At 30.9% G+C, this 22,616-nt stretch overlaps 2 protein-coding genes across 3 annotated transcripts; both read right to left on the bottom strand.

Annotated features, from left to right (window-relative positions):
• Window positions 1-1,229: 1,229 nt before the first annotated feature.
• Window positions 1,230-3,987, bottom strand: LOC122518855 (myosin-G heavy chain-like). The gene is made up of 2 exons (XM_043637971.1): window positions 3,750-3,987; window positions 1,230-3,064 (listed from the first exon to the last, which is right to left on the bottom strand). The coding sequence occupies exons 1-2, from the start codon at window positions 3,985-3,987 to the stop codon at window positions 1,230-1,232; spliced, it is 2,073 nt and encodes a 690-aa protein (XP_043493906.1).
• Window positions 3,988-16,793: 12,806 nt separating this feature from the next.
• LOC122518908 (putative uncharacterized protein DDB_G0282133) lies at window positions 16,794-22,059 on the bottom strand. Of its 2 annotated transcripts, none has more exons than XM_043638056.1 (4): window positions 21,692-22,059; window positions 21,029-21,424; window positions 20,612-20,695; window positions 16,794-20,534 (listed from the first exon to the last, which is right to left on the bottom strand). In XM_043638056.1, exons 1-4 carry the CDS (start codon window positions 21,707-21,709, stop codon window positions 18,369-18,371), a joined length of 2,664 nt encoding a protein of 887 aa, XP_043493991.1. In that variant the 5' UTR covers window positions 21,710-22,059; the 3' UTR covers window positions 16,794-18,368. The 2 variants fall into 2 exon arrangements, with proteins under 2 accessions (XP_043493991.1, XP_043493992.1); XM_043638057.1 differs by having other exon boundaries at window positions 21,501-22,058.
• Between the last annotated feature and the right edge of the window lie 557 nt (window positions 22,060-22,616).

Here is a 22,616-nt window from a genome sequence, read left to right as displayed (position 1 = left end):
GAAACAACTATTTGTTTTTCCACGTAAGAAAAATAAATAAAACTACAAAAGTTATAGTTGCGTGTACGCAGTAAGATCGTTGATAATTTTATCATGATTTTCTTATTCTCCCCCCTCCGTCTCCCAAAAGTTAAAATGATTAATCACTCCGATAAAAGTTTAATTGAAAATTCTTCCGATCGAAGGGCAAAAGAAATTGTTTTAATAAAAAAAAACTGGACACGCTGTATGCTGCCTTCCTCTCGCAACCCCACCTTTCCTTCTTGCTAATGTAAAGTAAAAAAAAAAAAAAAGAAATAAAGAGAAAAAAAAAAGAAATATAATTCGCAACTAATTAACGTTCACGTAAAATGTAAATATATTCGTGATAAGTTCGTTAGATGCTGTTAGATCTATCTGTAAGATATCTCCCGTTTCGTTCATACGAGAAACTTGTTCATGCGGTGTCATGTAAATCTCGTTGGGGATCGATACGGAGTCTACTTCGTATGTTTCGATCGATCTTCTGAAGGCGGAGGTTTACAACTATTCAGAGGTTAAAGAACCCTAGAACTTCTAACAATCTAACACCAGCATGCGTAGGTCGTCGGATTCATCCTCGACTAACATCGTAACTTTCTATTCCTTTACCCCACTAGACCCCTTTAATGACTAGGATACCGTAAACCCAAACCGCTAGTACGTTTTCCCTGCAAGTTCGCTCGTTTTCTCTTCGCTAAAGTTTTATCACGGTTCTTTGATTCTATATTTATTTTATTTCATATGACTATTCTCTTTTTTTTATTATTTTTTTTTATTTTGACGCAATATATTGAACAAGAATTGTTTTTGTTTTTTAATACAGTGATTTTGAGTTTTATTTGGTGTTCGATTGATAATGCAAGACTACGTGAAATTTGTTTAAATAAATCCAATATTATTTTCTCCAATTTTTTAATTAATATGGTAAAAGATAATTCAATGTCAAATCGTATCGATTAACCTAATTAAATAGTCAAAATTATTGCATTCTATAAAATATACGTTTACTTAACTAGTAGATATGATAAAAAGAATCACGATTAAACGATCCACAGGGCGTAACTTAAAACTTACGCAAGAATTCGGGTAAACTGTTACGTCACGCGACAACGTAATACCAATTAAAAGTGTTCAATTTTAACGTAATTTTCCTTCTCGTTAATTATAATCTAATGTAACAGTTTAAAAAGGAAAAATAAAAGAAAGACTTACATAGGGCCACCATTTTGTTCCGGTCTCATGACATTTCCACTGAGCGTTTCGATCTCATCCGGTCGTTTGACGATATGCATCCCCCTTTTTACTCTTGGCGAGGAGACTCCTTTAACAGTATCAACACTAACTCCAGTATCAGTGGATCTTTCGCTATCATTCGAACCAGTAGAAAGCCGAGTCAATGATCTTTGAAGTGTATTTTCATCGTGATTCTCATTATTTCGACGTTGTGACCCTTTAGAAGGAACATTCCCGATAACAGCAGGGTCACCAACGGAGTTCACAGAAATTCCATTTGTTCGCGATACCGTCGAATTCGTTGTCTCGTTATTACCAGTTTTCATCGACGACATCGTTCCAGTTATTCTTTCCGTGTCGTTTGTCGAACCCAAAGTATTTTCTCTTTGATCGTTTACTTTTTGTTTTGTTTCATTTTCAACGGTAGCTTCAGTTATCACTTTACTACCAGCTAACTTGTTTAATCTCGAGGATGAATTACCGTCGTTGTTGCTTTTGTTGTTAACCAAACCACTCGTATTTCCACCAATCTTACCAGTTGTAGTCAAAATCACGTCGTTATTCATTATATTGGAATTTCCATCGTTAATAATCCTTTCTAACTTGACTTGTTCCAGTTCCATTTGCTTGGTACCGTCTTCTAACAAAGAAGTATTTGAAACTGGTGAAAACTCGTCTAAAATTGCTCGTTTGTTGTTGTTCTTCAAATTCTTTTGACTTTTCGGATTGGAACCCTTAGAACTGGCAGAATCAATTTCCTTTCCATCGAGACGTTCGCGACTAGTCGTACGATTATAACCTCTATTTATTCGTGCACTATTCAAACGTGATTTAATTGCATTGTTCGAGCTGGCCGAAGAATCACTAGTTCCTTCTTTGCTCGTTGTCGAATAACGTTCGTTGTTTGTTTTCGTTGGTGTTTCATAACCTGTCGTATTCTTTTTTCTATGATGTTTCTCTTCATTTTGGCCACCCTGTAATTTGGATCTTCCGTTTGAATCATTCTTCGACACCGACGACTCGGACTTTTTCGTCACGTCAATTAACTGTCCTTCAACTTTCGTTGAATCTATCGGAATTCTTGAATTATCGATACGAAGAGGTTGCACTGCTGTCGTTGTTGTAGTATTAACAACACTGGACGTACCAGTTACACCAGAAGTTCTTTTCAAAAGATCCGTTAAACCGATCTGGTCGTTATGATTGATGTTACTGTTACTTGATCGTTCCTGGTTAGTTCCATTACTCATTTCTTCAATTTGGATCATTTGTTCACTGTCATCGGTTTTCTTGTTCTTCGACATTTCAGGCATGCTGATACTGGAAGAAACTTTGTTAGATCCATTGTATTTCAATGGTATTTTGGATGTTTTCGAAGGTACCGTGTTGTCATCGTTTGTTATGAACCTCTCCCTTTTCTGGGTATTTTTTGGTGGAGAAATAAAACGTGCACCAGGTGTCCCAGTCATCGTATTTCGTTGAAGATTTTGTACATTTTTCGGATCTCTCGTTGTTGGTCGCGTGTTTGATTTATCCACTTTTGTTGGGGTACCTCGGATTGGTGAAAGTTTGCTTGGAATTCTTCCTGATCGATCTCGTCTCGATCTGGACACATCGTTCACAAGATTACCTCTTCGAGAATCACTAACGTTGTCGAAACTTCCATGAACACTCAACCAATTTTTTTGGTCCCCTCGACGCCCAATCTTTGGTGAAACTTTTTCGTCACTTGTTTTGCTCAGCGATACCGATCGCCGTCGTTGGGTTGGTTGTGGTATTAAACTCTTCCTCGGACTGGTCTGCTGTGATGCTAAAATTAGAACAAAGGAAAGGATTTTAGAATAAATATTTTATTGGAGTTGAAACAATTAACGGACGGCTCGAATCTAACCTGTCTTTCCCAGATTTCGGGCATATTTAAGAGAATTAAATAAACATGAATGTATGGTTTTAAAGTATTGTAATTTTATCAAATCAACATTATTTCGAATAATAGAAATACTTGATTTCCTAATCAATAGGAATATAACACAATAACTTATAGTATCAAGGAAAAATAATACAATGTACATAAAATAAAAAACTAATGCGGCGTAAGAAGCGTCAAAATTCAAGCAAAAACGTAAATTTACGTGGCCCGACCGTTAACTGTTAACTGAAGATTATTGAACTTTAACTGATTATTAGTTGAATAGTGCAATGAAATCATATTTCATATGTACTAATTATGTTATACATAAATCAACAGATTGTGTGTTATAAAAGACCCATAACCTTGAAATTATATTAATTTGAATATCGAGATGAAATTGTACTTAACCTAATTATAGCACGGTACTTTGAAAAGAAATTGCAAAAATTCCAACGAATAAAGTTATTTTCATTCTATTAACTTGCTCGAAGAGAATTCCTGCTGTATTTTACGATAAATATATACATTTTTGGATCATCGTGTTTTGTATTTTTCATGAATTTTTTATTTGAATGTTAAATACCTCTCGAATCACTGCGAACATTTCTCCGATAATTTTTTCTTGGATCGAGATAATCATCCGGTGAATCAGGTCTTGATCTTGATGGTGGACCTTTGAAACCACGACCTCGGAACGGCGAAACCCTTCCTGCTGGCTGAGTAGGTGAGACACTTCTTGATTCCGGAGTGGCTGGTCTACTTTCGGCAATTATCACGAAACTGGAACGTCGATGAGCCCTACCAAGGGCTGTACCTATCATAACGAGCGTTTCATTTCAACTCTTTCTTTCCAATTTTCGATTATTTCGAAATATAATATTCTAAATATTAAATATTAAAATTGAAAAATTATAAATAATACATAAAAAAAATTGCACATAATATATATAATTTTTAATATATAATTAAAAATATATAAAAGATGAAAATTTTTTTGTAAGTTAATTTTTTAACAGTTGAAAAATTGAAATCAACTTTGTTACAAATTTATAGAGATGATGAAAAATGTCATTAGGAAGAACTTTCATATAGGAACTCATTTGTCCGGATTCGTTCCGTTTAATAATTAAAAAACGTGACGTGTGTTGTTAGAATACTTTCTCTAAATCTAGTCTAAAAAAGTAAATAGTAAATCATAGTTTTGTCTTTAATTTAGACTTTGATGAAATAATTAAGTTTAGAGTTATAATTCTGTAGTGTTACCTAAACTGATTAGCACATACACATCATGTTCTATAATTAGGAAACGAAATGTTTCCGAATATGAGTTTCTATATGAAAGTTGTTCTTCATCCTGTATAGATAATATCGCTATCATTCATTTATTGAAACATATAAATACTTCTATTGAAAATAATATTTAAAAAACATAAGTAGAGAGAAAATTTGTGTTGGTTAACGCGTTCTGTGCCATGTGTACCACCGGTGGTACACGCAGCCATATTTATTTGCACTGAAAATATATATTTTATAACAAATGTAATTCTGTTAAGTATATTTCTATCAAAAAAATGAGGCATCATACAAAATGTAGTATAGAAGAAAAAACATAAGTTTATCTAATTATTAAATTATATATACAATAATTAATTAAATCTACGTGAAGGTTTTGTACTAAATGGAAATTCTATTTCAGTGGAAATACAATTGGAACTAAACTCAATTCAAAAAATTAAAAAATAAAAGAATAATCTAATGAAAGTAAACAATAGAAACTTGTTTTCCAATAGAAATAAATGAAGAACAAAAAAAATGTTATCCCCGTATATATACCTACTCCTTCTTTTGTTAAAATATTTGATTTCTCTCGTTTTTTATTTAATACATTCGAATGCAGCAGGTTTTTTACTAACCGAAAAAGTTTCAAACTGACTGACTTTTGCAATTGAACCGATCGCAACGCCACGTGTACCACAAGTGGTACAAATGATAACTACTCTAAACAAAAGAATTACTCTTGTATAGATGATGTAATGAAATATTATCTGATATCAATCTTTAATCAAAATATCAAATGGTCTGAACGACAAGTCAGGCAAAAATGGATTGGCACAGAACGCGTTGAATTGGTTAAATTATCTAATCATACCAGATGGCACCAATTTGTATGGTTCCGGTGCGGTTGGTAGTGGCGGTGATGGAGGTTGAGCTGGAAGCTGTAGTTTCGGTGATGTTGTCGATCTTTGTTGGGCTGTGATCGACGATGACGACAAGGACGAGCCGAGATAGGAAGAATCTCGTGTTGTAATGACACGAAATGGAGGTGACGCTCCAATTGTACGCGTACCACGAGCATCGTCGAAGCGTCTCATCTTAGCTGATCCCTCGAATCCTTCATAGAGGCTGACGTTTTTACTCTCACCTAAGAGTATAAATTATCCAAAATTTATCTTTTTGTTAATATATGAAATATGAACAAAAGTATTCTATATTTAGCTTAATTATTTTTCAAAATTAGATAAATGGTTTATATGCACGTGTAAATAATACTGGGACAAATTTGATGATGAATACAAAATTCCTCGATAAAGTAAAATTAAATTCAAATGTTGTATATATTATAGAATAATAAATAAATTCAAATGCAATTCATTGTTTAAGGAAAAAGTTGAAGTTCATAAGAAATACTATTGTATTTTTTCTATATCATGACTAAATATTACTCCTTAACTTCATTATTAGTGTTAAAGTGTACAACATGTGTATGTATGTATATTAGTTAATTAGACATAGTTTCACTAATTTTATTACATATTCAATGATACGTGTACATGTATGCGTGACTTAATTAGGCTTAAATTCCTTAACACTATAATATTACATTTATAAGAGCATGCGTTATCTCTGTATTAATTAGTATATCAATACACATATACAATGTGGACATTTGTACTACTTAATTATACTTAACTTTATTATTATCATTAAATTTGTAATAACACATATAAATAAAAGTTGTTCCAACCAAACTACGGCAACATATTCTGCAAATGGAAATAAGAAAAAAATTCTATTTGAAGTTCGACTATAGAAACGTTTTATTACAAAATTAGAAACAAATGAAATTGAAATAAATAAAACGAGTATCACGTTGCTTTACATTTTTAATATCCATTTTTCATTATAAAATTTGGGCTCATTTTAACCTAGGAGTGAATAGCAGAATGTTCGTTCATATCTAGGACAGTGACAAATCTTAAACTTTGTTGAAAATACTACTACACTAAACATTCGACGTACTTCATCTCAACAATAGATATTACGAAATACAATTTGGAGAACATAACGAGCTAATGAAAGATTTACTTTATCGTTACTCAGCTTTTTAAGAATGACTACCAACTAATTACTGGAAACTAGTTGAATTTTATAATCGATATATGAATGCAGTAAACAATTTTTTCTCATCAAGGATATTGTGAACAGATGAAACAACTTTTACAAAACTGAGCGTATTCAATTCTCCTAATAATCAAATATGGACCACTAATATTTCACCTGATAAAGAAACTTGTAACAGGAATTTTGATGTAATATTTAAGTATGTATGCTATACGACTTGCTCATCGATCCGTTAAATTTATTCTTACTTATTTCAATAGCATTTGTTTACAACAATTGTAATCAAATGTTTCTAAACGAACTTCAAATATCATTTTTTCGTTCCTATTTCCACTTATAAAATATGTTTCTGCAATTTGGCCTGTAAACATTCCGTATATTAATTAACATGTAATAACAAATATTGAATTAAACAATTATCTTTAACAGCATTAAATTTTCTCACTTTGATATACACTAAATGCATACAAACATATTATTGTATGCGTAGTACGAAATGTTTTCTCGACCAATTTCCACATCGAGCATTAAATTTGCTCACTTTCGACTTTTCGAAAGTACTCGCGTAGACTCGTTTAGCTCGAAGTAACACTCAGGAAGAGATACTAATTCGAGAAAGGGGAAGGATTCATCTCCGTCTCGGTCTGATGCCTGGTTAATTATTAAGAGCTCGCGTAATACTGTCATTATCCGTCGATCCTACTATACTAAATAAGCTAATTTCACAGTATTCTTCTTCACGGTGTTTTCGCTACAGTTGGCCGAGCTAAAGTTTAATGTCTTCCTTTTTCTTCGGTTACTATGAAGTGTTTTAGATATATCGCACCTTCTTTACGCTCTCTTAACCATGCTGGAACATGTGATGTGTGGCGTTTCGATTCGCACTGGCGATTTTTTTTACGTCATCTTGCATACTTGCACAAATCTATGAATCTTCGGTAATTTTACAACGAAACTGTTTGTCGAGTTTAATTATGATTTATAGAAAATTTGGTATTAAGTTGATAGTTTTGTTATTTGAACAACGTGTATATGTGTGGGGTTACAAATATTTTTAATAATAAAAATAGAAATGAATTAATGTATCAAATATTGTTACGTTTATTTAAACGAAACGATAGAAATAATATTGTTAAACCTGTACTAAATTATTGAGTTGGTCTTTCTGACCAGTCAACGCCTTCTAATTTACTCTCCTTGGGTGAAAATCAATGCCCGAAAGGTAGAGAGTATCGATTGATCGAATTAATGGAACTTAAAACGTTTTAGGTTGCTTCGAATGAATATACATTTTCTTTTAAGAGATTATATTTTACATGAAAATTAGGAATAAAAATTCTTTTAAAAATAATACAATATTAGTTGTTGAAACAATGCAACAACAATAATCAATGTTTAAAAATAAAGTTGTTTTTTCTTTTTAATGAAAGTACATATAACATATTTTTATGTAAAAAGAAAAAAAATACTGTAAAAATGATGTAAAATTGTGAGACGTGAAAAAGAAAAAAAGTAGATTTTGAGTTACTTAGGGAAACCATTATTCGTGATTTTGAACGTTTCAAGTAAGATTGAAGGAAGTGTCACGTTAAGAGCGGCACCTAAATTGCTTTTAGAATTTAGATGCAGTTACGTTCGAACGAGTGCGACCTCGTGTCCGAAGTATAATTCACGGTCTCCTGTCATTGGTTGAACGAATACCATGCTGATATTTACGACTACCGTTTTCTACCAACGAATAGACAAACACTTACGCATACACACATGTAAAATGCAACACGATAAATTGTTTTCTTAGTTTTGTTGTTGTTGTTGTTGTTTTTCCTTTTTAATTTAATTAAATATGCAAATTGTGTCCGTCGAGTAAAAATAATATCCATGAACGATAAATAATCACGTCATTTGGATAAATTTTCTTCGTTTGAATTAAACATCATATGCGCATAAAAAAATAATAGCGGAATATAAGAATATGTCAACGACTCGGTAATCGTGAAAGTCGTCCGCCGATGTTTCATGTAGCAATTTCTTTTGCAAAATGTGCTCGTTATGTCGAAAAGAAAAAGTACCGGGGGGAGGGGCATCGTTTCAGGGGGAAAAGAGAAATCAAATTGTATGATTGAAGTGTCATCAGTGCTAACACGCGAGTGTCCCTTCGTTTCGTTTCGTTTCGTTTCCACACATTTTCTCTTTTAACCGCAAAAAACGATGCGCGTATAAGTTCGTAGTTTCTTATATTATTTATTTATAATAAAACGTTAATTATATTCCCGCACTCGGGGATTATTCGAATGATAGTTTATTCGAATCTAATATGCGTCAGGTATGTAAGTACTTCAATTACAATTTTAACAATATTTATGTTATGGGATAGGTATCTGTTAGATGTTTCAAATCTTGAGTAATGTCTGACTTTTCAAAATAACGAGGTAGAATACTGCGTCGAAGTTCCAAGAACCAAGTCTCACTTTGTTTATCTCATTTCTATTTTTTTTTAGATTAATTTATTGATATATTGAACCTTTATAGAGTTTACAGTTTTACGTACACGTGACATGGTAACGAAACTTACGATTAAGGGGGGAAATACGTGTAGAGGCTTCAAAAAATTTAATTTTTTTTTTTATAAATCGCTTGTATAATTATTTAAAAATATAGTCATAAAATTTCAAGTCAAAAATCCAAGTTGTTCAAAAGTTATAAGCAATTAAGTTATAAGCATGGCATGTAATACGGAGCGGTCGAGCTTTTTTCAGACGCGTTTTTCTCGAAACGACTTTTTTCGAAATTGTGTACACTCTAGCTTAAAAAGTTTTTAACCAATCATTTTGAAATTTGGAATATAGTTTCTTTATATAATTACGCTCTATTTGAACCTGAATCCTAAGAGATATCTTTGTTTAAAGTATTTTTTTTATAATGAAAAATATATGAAAAAATAGAAAAAAATCATGCTTTATGTTCACACCACCCTAAAAAATACAAATTTTCATTCTTTTCTAGAGAAATGAGGTTCAAATAGAAGATACATATATAAAAAAAAGTAATTTTTCTTTGTAATTGATTTCTGATAAAAATTGTGGCTTCCAAGATGTACACAAACTGCTCAGTCGGATAGAAACCTAAAATGCGTGAAAGCTGATATCTCCGCTAGATAAATCTTGAAAAATTTCGGAATATGTTCTCAAATATATGTGTAAAATGACTTTATAATATTAATAAATAGCATAAATTTTTAATACGTTAAAAAAATTCATGAAAATCATAATGAAAACATCGTTTTACACGTATTTCCCCCCTTAATCAAATGCATGCTTGACAGGGAACTTGTTAACGAGTATATCATTGTTTCCCCCATATTACTTATAAAATATTCTTATATAAAAATAATAATTTGTTGAAAGGAAAAAAAAAAAAAAATCAATAGAAATTAACTGTTACTATTGACTATTACAATGAACTAGTTGTATCGGTAAGGGGTTTCACAAAAACGTCTATAAAAATGATTGTCGGTTCATAAAAGAAGAAGAAGAAAAAAAAAGAAGAAAAACTGACGACCTTAAAGCATCGTCGAAATTGAATGAATATGCGCAATCGCATATTCGTTCACGCGAAGGGTGTTCGCAATTTTTCAGGATACCCACCTATGCACCGTGCACTCTATCTAATTATGATCGTCTAGCTAGCTGGGAGCGCCGCAGCAAAAGTAACCGCCCACGCCTCTCGTACTCTTTCAAAGCTAAGAAACCCTACGTACAAATATGTCTAGGTATACGTACATACAAATATACCTATACAAAAATACTTTACAACGTGTATGCATGTATGTAAGTATTTGCGATAACGAGATATCATGCACGAGATAGAAAATTTTTAACCGATAAAATTGCTCAACTCTCCTTCCTCGTCACGAGAAACCTAAGAATCTAGGACGAAGTAGGACTATTTTCTTATACCAAGTTTCCACGTGTCCTTTCGATGATCGATTTCACTCACTTATGCGTTCAATTGCCCCTTTTTAAGTCGCAATATCGAAAAGTTAGAAAAATGTGATCCTTGCTTTTCGTTCGATCAACTGAGTTTTCTGCCGAAGGAAAATTATTTTGGTTTTCTTCTTTTTTCCTACTTTTTTTTTAAATGATATTTGCACATTTACATAACTGTAACTTATTGTTGTATTAATTGAGAATAATTGCATATATTGTAGCATGAAACTTGCCTCGACGTTCGATTGATTAATTATTTTCTATTTTTATACTGATATTTGTGAATTTTCTGTATAGCAACAATTAAATTTATTATTTAAGAATAATTGAATCATTTTATGAATGACAAGGTTAAATTCGATCATTCAATGCATCATAATTATCAAAAACCTTTTAGTTGAAAGAACGTTAATACTTTCGTTCAAGGCCACTTAAAGGTCATTAAATTTTAAAAATCACTTTTATGAGATGTGAATAAAATGACTAATATTTTGAATATTATTTAATAACGCTAAAATGTGTATTTATATAATAGAATTGTTAAGTACATTTTCTATAATTTCTATGATATCTTGATTTTCAAACGTGTATATCTACACTCATATATTGTATTTTATTTGATATAATTGTTAATTTGAAATTAATTTTATAGGTCACATTTAAAAGTTAATGTTAGTTAAAAGTATGAAATATAATTTTACAGATTATATAATTTTCGTTTAAATATGAATAAAGTGCATATTGTGTATAACTTTAAAATAGCTTTCCAAGATTACATATCTTCGGGTACGATTTGTATGTTTACGTTCTGAAGGATAGAATTTGAAATGACGCATTCCTACAACTCTAGTGATTAATTATATTCCGACGTTCCTGCCAACTACTCGGGTGCATATCAAAAAATGATCATCTCGCTCATTGTTATTCTCATTTTCTATATAAATCTTACATATCCATAAATACTTAACTAGCATAGTTTACAATCAACGAAGTGTTTAATTATTTACAAACTTTCTCCAATTAAGCGATCGGTTTGTTAGATTTTCGATTGTATTTGATCATTTGATTATTTTTTTTTCCGAGATAAAAAAAAAAAAGAAAAACTTTTACAATAATTTGTCTACTCTTTATCTCTCGTATTATTATTATTATTTTTAAATTAAACGAATAATATTTGATCCAAGACGTGAATTTTTTCCAATTCGAATTAATCGGATAAGACACACCCGTACTTTTACTTGAGGATCTTTATCTTTAATATTATTGCACTTTCTCTCAATTATTATAATAATTGAATTTGGTAGTTGTATTTTTAAATTCATGAACTTTAGATATAGAAATATATAATCGATTCTTCGAGAATTTATATACTTTCAAACTTTTTTTTCTCAAACATTCGAATTTAAAACTTCTCCCTATGGAATTTTATTACTAAACAAGGTAAGGAAAACTTAACATGTAAATTGTTTTCGATGGTTCGTGGTTAAGGTCTAAGATAAGGGCATCGTTTCGGCTGACAGATTTATGAGAGTGATTTAAAAAATAATCTTTGTACGTTTCATGCGCATGAAAACGATCATTTTTCATTCCGGAAATTAATTAGATAGCAATAATAAAACAAATTCTTCCTTTAAAAAAAAAAAAAGAAACGAAAAATTCTATATAAAATCTAACCAACTATTATTTGAATTATTTGTAATTATTTTCCTTTTTCTCTTTTACTAATTCAATAACAATTTTCAAACATAATTTTAAAGGATTTGCAAACGAACGTTAAATTTCGAATGTCAAAAAATTTTAATAACAATTTGTATTTTCTTTTTATTTGTTCGTTTTTCCGAAGGGATAAATTTTTACACGCATTTTTTGTTTTCTCGAAGTATTCGATATAATGTCGTGAACATTTTGTTTGAAATCAAACAAAAAACAATCGAATAAACTCAAACGTCATTCAAATGTTTCACGGTTTGTGAATTTACATGGAAGTTACAATTGATTGACAGATGACGTGTTTAAAACACGAGAAAAACGTATAACACAGTACAAGAACATTTTATTATTCGTTTTAGTATGTTCTCCGTGGAATTTATCTTGGAAATTTGAAGACTAGATCGCATTCGTTCGCTAAATAAAATGGTAGTACATTCTAAAAGAGTAGGGCATTCTTCGTACGTTGTGCTAAACAAGGAAAGAGTATAATAAGAAATAAAACGAGAAAGAGAGCGTGTAATACTTCCGGCTGATGAATTTAAATAATAAAGTATTAAATTTACCAGAAAATTACACCGTATGTGTAATAAAAAAAAAAATTATGGTTCGAGTAAGTGTTACTCATTTTAATGAGAACTATTCGAATACCAAAAAAGTGACAGACATTTTTCATTTGAACAAATTTAAGTATCCTCTCTTTCTTCTGTTCTACAAAATTCATCTGATGAGAAAAATGTTTTACGTAGGAAATAATTAATTCTTATAATACTATTTAATTATTGTAAAAATGAAGTTTATGAAAAAGTTTAATACGTAAATAAAGGAAAGAAAATAGAAACGTTTAGTGTAATCAGAAACACGAAAAGTAATAGTGAAACGTGTTTACGAAATTATAATATGTGAAAGAATTTCGATCAACGGGATCGTTAAATGAACAGTCTATTTCAAAATTACAATCCGTAAAAAGTACATTTTTAATTAATCAAATTGATCTCCTAAGTTTCTCACAATTCTTTTCCAAAAACTTCTTTCTCCATCTCGTGATCTCCGAAATTGTTGAATCTTTTTTTTGGGATTCAACAAAAACAAAAAGTAATAAGAAAACGTTTCTTTAAAATAATTATTTATCATATTAAGACACTTTTTTTTCATTGAATTCTAATTTTTCTTTCCACCTTTCAATTATCAATCAAAATTAGTTTCCAATAAAAGAAAAAAATAAGATGAAAAAAGAAAAGTAAAAGAAAAAAAAAAGAACAAAATACAAAAATATGACATGTGATACTTGAAAAAAGAATTTGCTAAATGAAAAGAACTTTTTCGGTAGACCTAATATTTTCAAAGTCGAGGTTGGGATAGGAATCGGTCGATAAAGTTGTCGTAGAAGGTCGAGGAGACAAGGGCCACGAGAAATAGAGAGGTGAGAGGTCTGACTCACCTGGCTACCAGGCGGAGAAAAGAAATTTTCATCATCTGACCCCTGACATCGATGGTCGTCGAATCAACGCGCGGACGGATTAAGAGGGAAAGTGACACGTTAAGGGACAGACAAAGACAAAGAGAAAGAGAAAGAGAAAGAAAGAAAGAGAGAGAGAGACAGAGAGAGAGAATGAGTGAGAGAGAGAGAGTAAGAACAAGAAACAGGTAGTAAGAGAATAAGATAGAAAGATAGATAAAGAGAATAAGTGCTAAAGAGAAAGAGAAAGAGAGAGAGAGGGTTAGAAAGAGAAAGAAAAAAGTAGAAAAGACACTAAAGGAGTCGAAGAGGTCGGCCGGAGCCGACTCACGGACGGAGACTGAGAAAGGACGAAAGACGACGTTTGAGACCACCCTTGCGAGTGACCATCTAACTTGGGGGGGTTGTTGGTGGTGGTAGTGGTAATGCCACTACCATAATAGTAGTGGTGAGGGTGGTGGTAATATTCCTAGTAGTGGTGGTAATATTCCTAGTAGTGGTGGTGGTAGTGGTGGTGGTGGTGGTGGTGGTGGTGGTGGTGGTGGTGGTGGTGGTGGTTGTGGTTGGTGGTGATTTGCACTTGAAAGTCCACCTCATTCGATTGCTAAAGCTTCCAACTTATTATTCCCTCAGCTGAACACCTTTCTTTCCTTTTTTCTTTCTTTTTTTCTCTGACGATTAAGAACACCGAGTCCAACGAACGTTAAGAAAACGTCTTTGCAGCACCGCGAACGCGAGCTTACTGACTTTTGTTCAGTTTAACGCTGGCCAACGTAAGAGTTGGCGCTGACAAAGTCCGAGACCGTTCTACACGACTTTTCACTAATCGAGGAAGAACTTATGAAGTCTTACTTTCTCTCTCTCCTCCTTTCAAACAACATATGTATATATTTACTTATCTCCATTTTCTTTCTTTCTTTTTTTCTTTTTTTCTTCATACTTTCTCATTAGTTTCTATAAATTCTCATCGTTCAAATACACATGCCACACAGATATTTGTATTTCAAATTGTTTCTTTTTTCCTTTTATTGTTGTTGTTACTCGTTAAGAAAATTATTCTTTATATACTTTCTCATTGTGCGGACAAATATGTTGGAGAAATTTTTATTTCAAATTGTTTCTTTTTATTCGTTAAGAAGAAAAGTTTATTATCAACCAAAGAGCAGGACATTAATAGTTTTCTTCTTTTTTTTTTAGATACTTTTTCATAAATTTCTATAAATTCTCAACGCGTAGATACGTGAGCGAGATTTTTATTTGAAAAATCGTTGGACTCGGAGTAATAAAAGAGTAAGAAGAAAAAAAATGTGTATGTATATTCATTATTATTTTATGTGTATATTATTGTTTGAAAGTATTCAAAGAATGATAGCAACGATAACCCCGAAGATCAAGTCTCATTGTCGATTAACATTTCATTGACGTTCCTTATTTTCGTGCGGATTTAAAATTAGCTCGATCGATGTTTGGCTTGCTTCTGATAGGAGAACACGTGTTTCGAAAAGGTTATTGACTCGATGAAACAGCTGACTTTACTTAGTCTTGAAAAATATTCTGAAAATATCGACCAAATAATAATGATAATAATAATAATAACGATGATAATAATACTAATTATTATATGATAAAATAATAATAATAATAAAAAAAAAACAAAGATAATAATAATAAAAGGAAAAAAGGAACAGTGCTATCGGTAATGAAACATGCTTTTTTGTGATATAAGCTTCGAATTACTTATCTCGGTGCTTATTTTTCAACGAAAACGAATATGATGAGCAAATAATTGGGCTTCTATGTAAGAGAGATAGATCACTTGATTTCTTAAGTTCCGTTGCTGCTTCGCGATCGATAAGACTAGATCCGTTAGGCGCAACAGACCATAAATTTCTTTCATTACTAATTGCCTTTCCCCTTACTATATATCTTTCCAAATTGAAAATAATTCATTTTTCTTATCTTATTATATCATTTCTTTGCTTTTTTCTTAAATCTATTTTTTTCATAATTTGTACAATCACAAGAAGATAAAGTATGCAGTTTTTATCATCGTAATTCGTGTGATTTATTCATATTATTGATTTTTATTAATAACATTGCAAATATACAAGGTATTTCAAAGATTGCTCTTTATAGAATTCAAAAATTATTAATAAATTTTTTAACGAGTACTTGAAATTACGGCAATATTTTTTCAACAACATTATAATTAGAGACTCATATCTTGAAATGAAAAACAATATATTACAATTCTATTAATAATCCAATAATTGATTTTGACGTTTGGTTTATTTTTTATTGGTAAAGCGAATTTTTGGAGACACTGTGTGTACATTTAAGTAAATTATTTATGTTATTTTGAATAGATATTTATTAAATATAATATGATTCCATCTGCAACAAACTTATCGGACTCAGTCCAAATCTAACATGTGAAATATTTTAAAAAGCTTATAAATTTCTACGTAAAACGCAATCAGTCGTTAGTGTATTAACGAGAATTGTACTGAAAGGAGACAAAGAGTAATGCAAAGCTTATTTATCGTGCACGTTATTAAAAATAAAAAAGAGAAGAAAAAACAAGGAAAGGGCAAAAGGCTAAGTATATAACTTGATCGTTGACATGCAAGGTGAGTACTTACGCTATGAAGATTTATTATTCGTTTAATAAAGTTATTTTTTATAAATATATACTAATTCTCTTTTTTTCTTTTTAATAAGATTTGTATAATATTTACGTATAATAATTTTAATTAATATTTGTAAATATACGAAGAATAAAACGTGTCCGAAAAAAATGTGATATTTCAAGTAGCACCGCCATTTTGGAAAATGGCGCGCTTCGATGATAAAAACTTTGAATTTAAATCAAACGAATTCCAATATTGTCGTATTGTGTGTAACGCGTTAAAATATTTAAATAATTAACCCATCGATTTAAATCCAAAACAAGTTTTTGAAATTGACGCGCTTCGGTAATATCCAATAAAAAGTTGAAATTAAAAATAAATAAATTCTTACGACACGCAGCAGTAGTAATGCGTTAGAATATTAAAATGAATGACACACGAAATTTAAATACAGAGCTATATTGTCCCACATTTATTCAAGCAGACTTATTACAATAACTTCGTAACAAGTATAGTTCACCTTTGGTAATACGATCATCGTTCGTTAACTTAATTATTAATTCACTGGTATTAGGTATATACGAACAATTTTGGTATGAAACCATAATAATCATAATAATAATAATAATAATAATAATAATAATAATAATAATAATAATAATAATAATAACAGTAATAATAATAATAATAATAATAATAATAAAATTAATAATAATGATTCTTTATCATATAACGAAATCCTTTTCTTGTATTTTTCTTTAATAACATCTTATTTTTCTATATCTCTTGACTTTATCGAGTTTCTTCAATTATTGAAATATCCTTCGAACGCGATTAGGTTTAATATTAATATTGTCGTTTCTTTCTTCACAATCAGGCAACATACACACGTTATTAACTTACTTATATACTTACTTACTTATTCACTTACATACACACATACACACACACATTCAACGAAAAATATATTATTTAATGTAAGAATCATTTTTTAAAAGGGCTAGAAGGGGGAAAGAGAGCTATTCGGATAGCCCCCAAGGTCCCAAAATGGATATTCTACTAACCTGCTCGATTACTATTGTGCCTCCCAATGATCGTAGTGCAGCGTTAAAGAAAAACGTAAGTATGTAAAATCAGCTAAGATTTTCTTTTAGATTTAGAGGCAATATTATATTTTATCTATTTAGATTAATTATATAGGTATTTTCTTCTTGATTGCGGTGAATAGTAATGAATACTTTTTGTGCAACAATAAATTACCATCTGTTTGACATTTACGATCAATCATTTATTTGTTTATCGGTAGCTTTATATTGAGATTAGCTTTGCATTTTTTTTCTTTAGTAACGGCTTTAATTTTTGTAACTTGATAATTCTTTTTTTTTAATATCGCTCTTCACCTGATAATATTATAGAATAATTTCTTTGTATGCTTTAAAATTCTGGTATCAGTGGTATCGCATATACCAATAATACAATGAGTCGTAACTTCTTATTTGTTAAGATATTTTTTATATTTTTTTGCTTTTTTTTGTCTTTTTTGTTTGAGGATTTATTTTATGCCAATTGGAGAGAGTTTACGAGTGATCAATTAGAGATCAGAATTAGTTCCATTAAAATATTGTAATATTAATATAAGGCGAGAAGAATTTTATTAGCGATATTGTAAAAATGATTTGAATAACTTATAGTACACTATGAATTCTTTGTATCTAATTTCAGTTATTATTTGTTAGTAATAATATGAAAAGTAAAAGCTATAGGCCGAAGTTAATACAAAGACACTATTCTTCAGGTATCCTTACAGATTTAATATACGCAATAATAATGATCTATATTCTATATTTAAATGAAAATTTTTTAATCTTTTGCATTGACATGTACACGTAGAACTCCCATTCTAAATGACTCAACTTGGTACAGCCTTAGTTTATCATATTTTTACAAAAAATAAGACTCTGATATTATTAAAAGGAACTTCCTGCAAAAGTAGCAATCTTTGAAAAGAGCCAAAACGCTTAAGTCATAGATCCTAATTTATCGTGAGATCTTTGGGCGTGAAGCCTCTTGTAACTCTTCCTATATTTTTCAATCGTAATATCGGTATTATTTACGTCGGATAAACTAAGCGTTACTGGATCTAAACTCGCTGCTAACTTTAAATACGTTTCTTCCATTTCTCTAGTTATCTTAACTTCGTAACTGTTATCGAGAGAATTTTTATCATTTACGGACAAATGCGACTTTTCATCTTCATTAGGTATATCAAATGTAATTAGGTCTTCTTCCTTGTCGTCTATCGGCGTACTATTAACATTCGTCGCGGTTAATAAAGAATTTATTTCTTTATTGCTATCTAATTCCTTATTTAATTCTTCTTTTTTATTTATATCATGGCATTGGTTGTTACTTAATTGAAAAGGTTTATGATTAGAAGTAGTTTCATTCGCGTAAGCAAACAAACAGGTTTCTTCTTTCTTTCCGTTATTATCTTTCATTTTTAAACCATTAAAATTATTTTGTACAGAATTGTCTATGCAAGCGGACGATTGAACCCATTCCGCTACTCTTTGTAACTGGTTACTATCTTGTAATAAAACTGAATGTTTGTCATTAGTAACAGACGGTAATCTCTCTGATCCAATCGTAGTAGTTTTTTTTGTGTGCACTAAAGCTGCATTCGGTTTACTATTTCCATTTGTAAATAAGGTTGCTTTACAATATCCAGCATTATCTATAGGAATATTTTTGGATCCATGCGTTGTTACTCGAACAAGACAAGATCTTGAACCTAATGTACGATTATTGGAATTAGATTTTTGATTATTAACTGAATTAATTGATTGTACTCCACTAGAAGACTGTAGAATATCGCTAGAGCTACTAGGAGGATCGGAGGTCGAAATAACAACACTGTCGCTACTAAAACTTGGACTAGTAGCAATTTCAACTTGTCGACAGTCATTGTGAGCCATTACATTGTCTATATTTTTCACTTCAATCAAAGTTAAATGAGTAGGATTCTGAGGCTCCGTCCACATTCTATTATTTTTCCAATCTCTACTATTAATAATATCTATTCCAGTATCACTAATAATATTATCATTACTTTTATCCTTCGTATTTATATCCGATTTCGCTTTTATCCATTCATTCTTCCATAATCTGTCGTTAATAATATCTATTTGAGTCTGTTCATTATTGCTAAAATATTTTTTCGTGTTTTCAGACGTAGTATGAGAACAGGGAGAAGTTTCAGTTTCATATTTAGTCCAATTGCTTGTATTAGATTTAGTAGCATCTAGTAGAAAATCAGATTTTTTATTTGTTCGTGTTTGTTTTGATTGATCTCCACTAATGCTATTAACAGTATTAGTTGACATAATGTTATTAAAGGTAACAGACGTACTAGAAAGTGGAGGAATATTGGTTATTATATTAGAAGACGTATTAATGTTTCTGTTGCTTCTTAAAGATGTTTGCTTGTCACTACTTAATATTTCAACCTGGGTATGAGTTTCCATATTGTCTTGTCGCATAGAATCCTTTTTATTATCATCCCTTAAGTCTGGTAAATTTTTATTACCTTTAATGGCAAGTTTATTATCTTTAACATTATATAAATACTGCGTGGAATTTGAATATTTTGTACAATCTGCGTTATTATGAAAATGAGTAGTACTATTGTCGACACCATCTTGGCAATGTCTTTGAAAAATCAAGTTTGCATTAGAATTTTGATTACTTCTAGTTTGAAACGATTTATTAACTTTGTTTAAATATTCCGAATGCTTCTCTTCAGTCTGTACATGTCTCAAAGTGCATTCGTTACATGAAGCATCAGAATTATTTACCGTTTGGCATTCTGCATCAATCAATAAAATACTTTTATGACATGTGCACGTATCACAGTGTTTAGCAAAAATTCTTTCTTTTTCTCTGTCTTCCAATACTTTGGCCATAATAGCAGCTGATACTACATCAACGGGAGGCTTAGATTCTTCTATATCATCTTCATCGCTATGCTTTTCCACTCCTTGCTTAGATATATTGTAAACCATCGCAGTAGGAGGAAATGTTGATATAGGTACAATAATGCTTTTCATATTGGGCTGTGATGAATCTTTAGAACATCTTTTATGTGCAATGTATGTACGAACTTTGGCTTGTACTTCAGTAGGCAACTAAGTAAAGTAAAATCAATCTTGTTAAGTTATAATACTTTTGGTAAATCTTAATATAATTGTAAAGCGTGTCTTACCGAATCATATTTCTGCCCAACAAAATTAGAAGGTTTACACTGAAGTAGTTGAATAGCTAAATTCACATCATTTCTATACCTTTCCTAAATATAAGAAATGATTAATTAAATTGTACAATTCTAAATTATATTTTTTATGCTTATAATATAACCATTTGAGTGGTAAGCAGTATAATCACGCTTTTCAAATTTCATATCGAAAAGACCAATTACATTTGACCATTGCAGATAACTGATATATACTAGAATTCCATTAAAGTCAGTACGCTTAACTTTACTAATGCTTGGCGGTCACATTATTTAAATCTTCTCGATATAAATTGAAACAAGCACTATCGTACTTCACTTGAATTTTCTCAATAAGATTTTTCCAATGAGCCCTAGGACTCCAAGGGTTATTAATATAATTTAACGTACATTATCCTGAGTCAAACGATGAATAGTATAATTAGCATCCGCCAATCGATGCGACAAAGTAGCTATATCCTTAGTGAAAGTACCCTTTTCGCTCTCACATTTGTCGACTATTCTTAGTAATTTATCTTCGAGATTTTGGTTAACCTTTTGAACTCTTTTATGCGCATCATACAACCTTTGATATTTTTCTTGCCAAATGAGAATCTCTTCCTTGATCGAAGCCAACTCTCCGTTGGGAAATTTTTCAGCTTCGTTTAAAAATTGCGTCTCCATTGTTACAATATGGTTATCTCTTTCCAACAACCTTTGACGTAGATTTTCTATCTCCACATGCAAGTGCATGTCACATTGTTGAAGATCCTTCTCCGTACATTTTGTGCATTCACAGCCGCATTCCTAAAAAAAGACAAATTCAGTTAGAGAATTTCAAATGGGAATAATAACACATCGTATGAGTATGCACGAACACTACCTTTAACAAAAGCGCTTCTAAGCATTCTCTGTGCTTTAATCCAGCATAACATATTTATGACAAAGTGATTGATTCATGAACGTACGTATGTGTGCGTGTATTTATATATGTATATATTATTTTATTTTATTGTTCTCTTAAATGTTTTGAAAACTCACAAAAATGAATGAGTGCTTTTCACTGTCACATACCTTACACTTTTCTGCCATAACGATTTTGATAAATTAAATGAAAAATAAGGGAAAAATATCGTAGAATAGGCAGTTTTTGATATGGAAGCCTCATAACCGCCTTATTTAAGTCTCTAACACTAATACGGATCTATTTTCACTAATATGGAGTTATATCATTTGGGTTCTTTAATTGTCAACATTATTATTCTACACAAAAATTCAAATTATCACAATGTACGAAGAATAACGTTCGCACGTTAGCCGAGAAATGTCACTGCAGTGTCAGCAGATCAAAAGTGAACAACTTCAACCGGATTTCCTTAAACTCTCTTTGTCTCCTGTCGTCTGCCACGCTTAAACTTAATTTTAAGCAGAGAAGACGTATATACATGTAGAAGAGAATATCTTACTCGTTAAGATTTGACTCGAAATATTTGAGTTATGTTAATAGTTAATCTTACCCACGCCAGATGGCGCATCGAACCGCTCCTTTAAAAATGTTCGTATTTTCCCGCGGATTGTATTCCCCTGATGAAATATTTGTATATTTCATCGAAACTGCGATATATATCAACATCATATGTGAGATTAATTTTGAAATAAATTAACAAAAAATTTTTGATTGAAACTAAAACATCGATTTGACTGAATCTAGCTAGATCTTTGGATTATCACTTTCTCTGTTAAGTCTGGCTTAGATCCGCCATTACTACTTACTTGGTTATTAAGGGAAAGTGCGGAGAATGCGAATAAGTATAAACCAAAAAACTAACAGATATGTTTGAACCTATGGTGTAAGAAACGAATAAAAGAGTTAAAAGAAAAAGTGGAAAAAAGATTTGAAGCGTAAGTGAAATTTAAATCCATGAAAGTACAATAAATCTTTAAGATAAAAATGTTGGAGAATTGGGTCGAGAAAAAAAAAGAAATTTGTAATTAAGAG

This window comes from Polistes fuscatus, unplaced genomic scaffold, assembly GCF_010416935.1.
Source record: "Polistes fuscatus isolate 324 unplaced genomic scaffold, CU_Pfus_HIC Scaffold27, whole genome shotgun sequence".
NCBI classification, from domain to species: domain Eukaryota; kingdom Metazoa; phylum Arthropoda; class Insecta; order Hymenoptera; family Vespidae; genus Polistes; species Polistes fuscatus.
Note: the sequence above shows the minus strand (reverse complement) of the source record. Positions and strands in the feature narration are given on the sequence as shown.

Bases quoted from the DNA above. Each gene is read 5' to 3' on its own strand.
- LOC122518855 (XM_043637971.1), bottom strand. From the start codon at position 3,987: ATGATAGGTACAGCCCTTGGTAGGGCTCATCGACGTTCCAGTTTCGTG. The intron at 3,065-3,749 runs GTATTTAACATT...TTCTAATTTTAG, and splicing joins TGTTCGCAGTGATTCGAGAG to CATCACAGCAGACCAGTCCG.
- LOC122518908 (XM_043638056.1), bottom strand. The intron at 20,696-21,028 runs GTACGTTAAATT...TCTTATATTTAG, and splicing joins ATCGTTTGACTCAGGATAAT to GAAAGGTATAGAAATGATGT. The intron at 20,535-20,611 runs GTAAGACACGCT...TACTTTACTTAG, and splicing joins TTGGGCAGAAATATGATTCG to TTGCCTACTGAAGTACAAGC.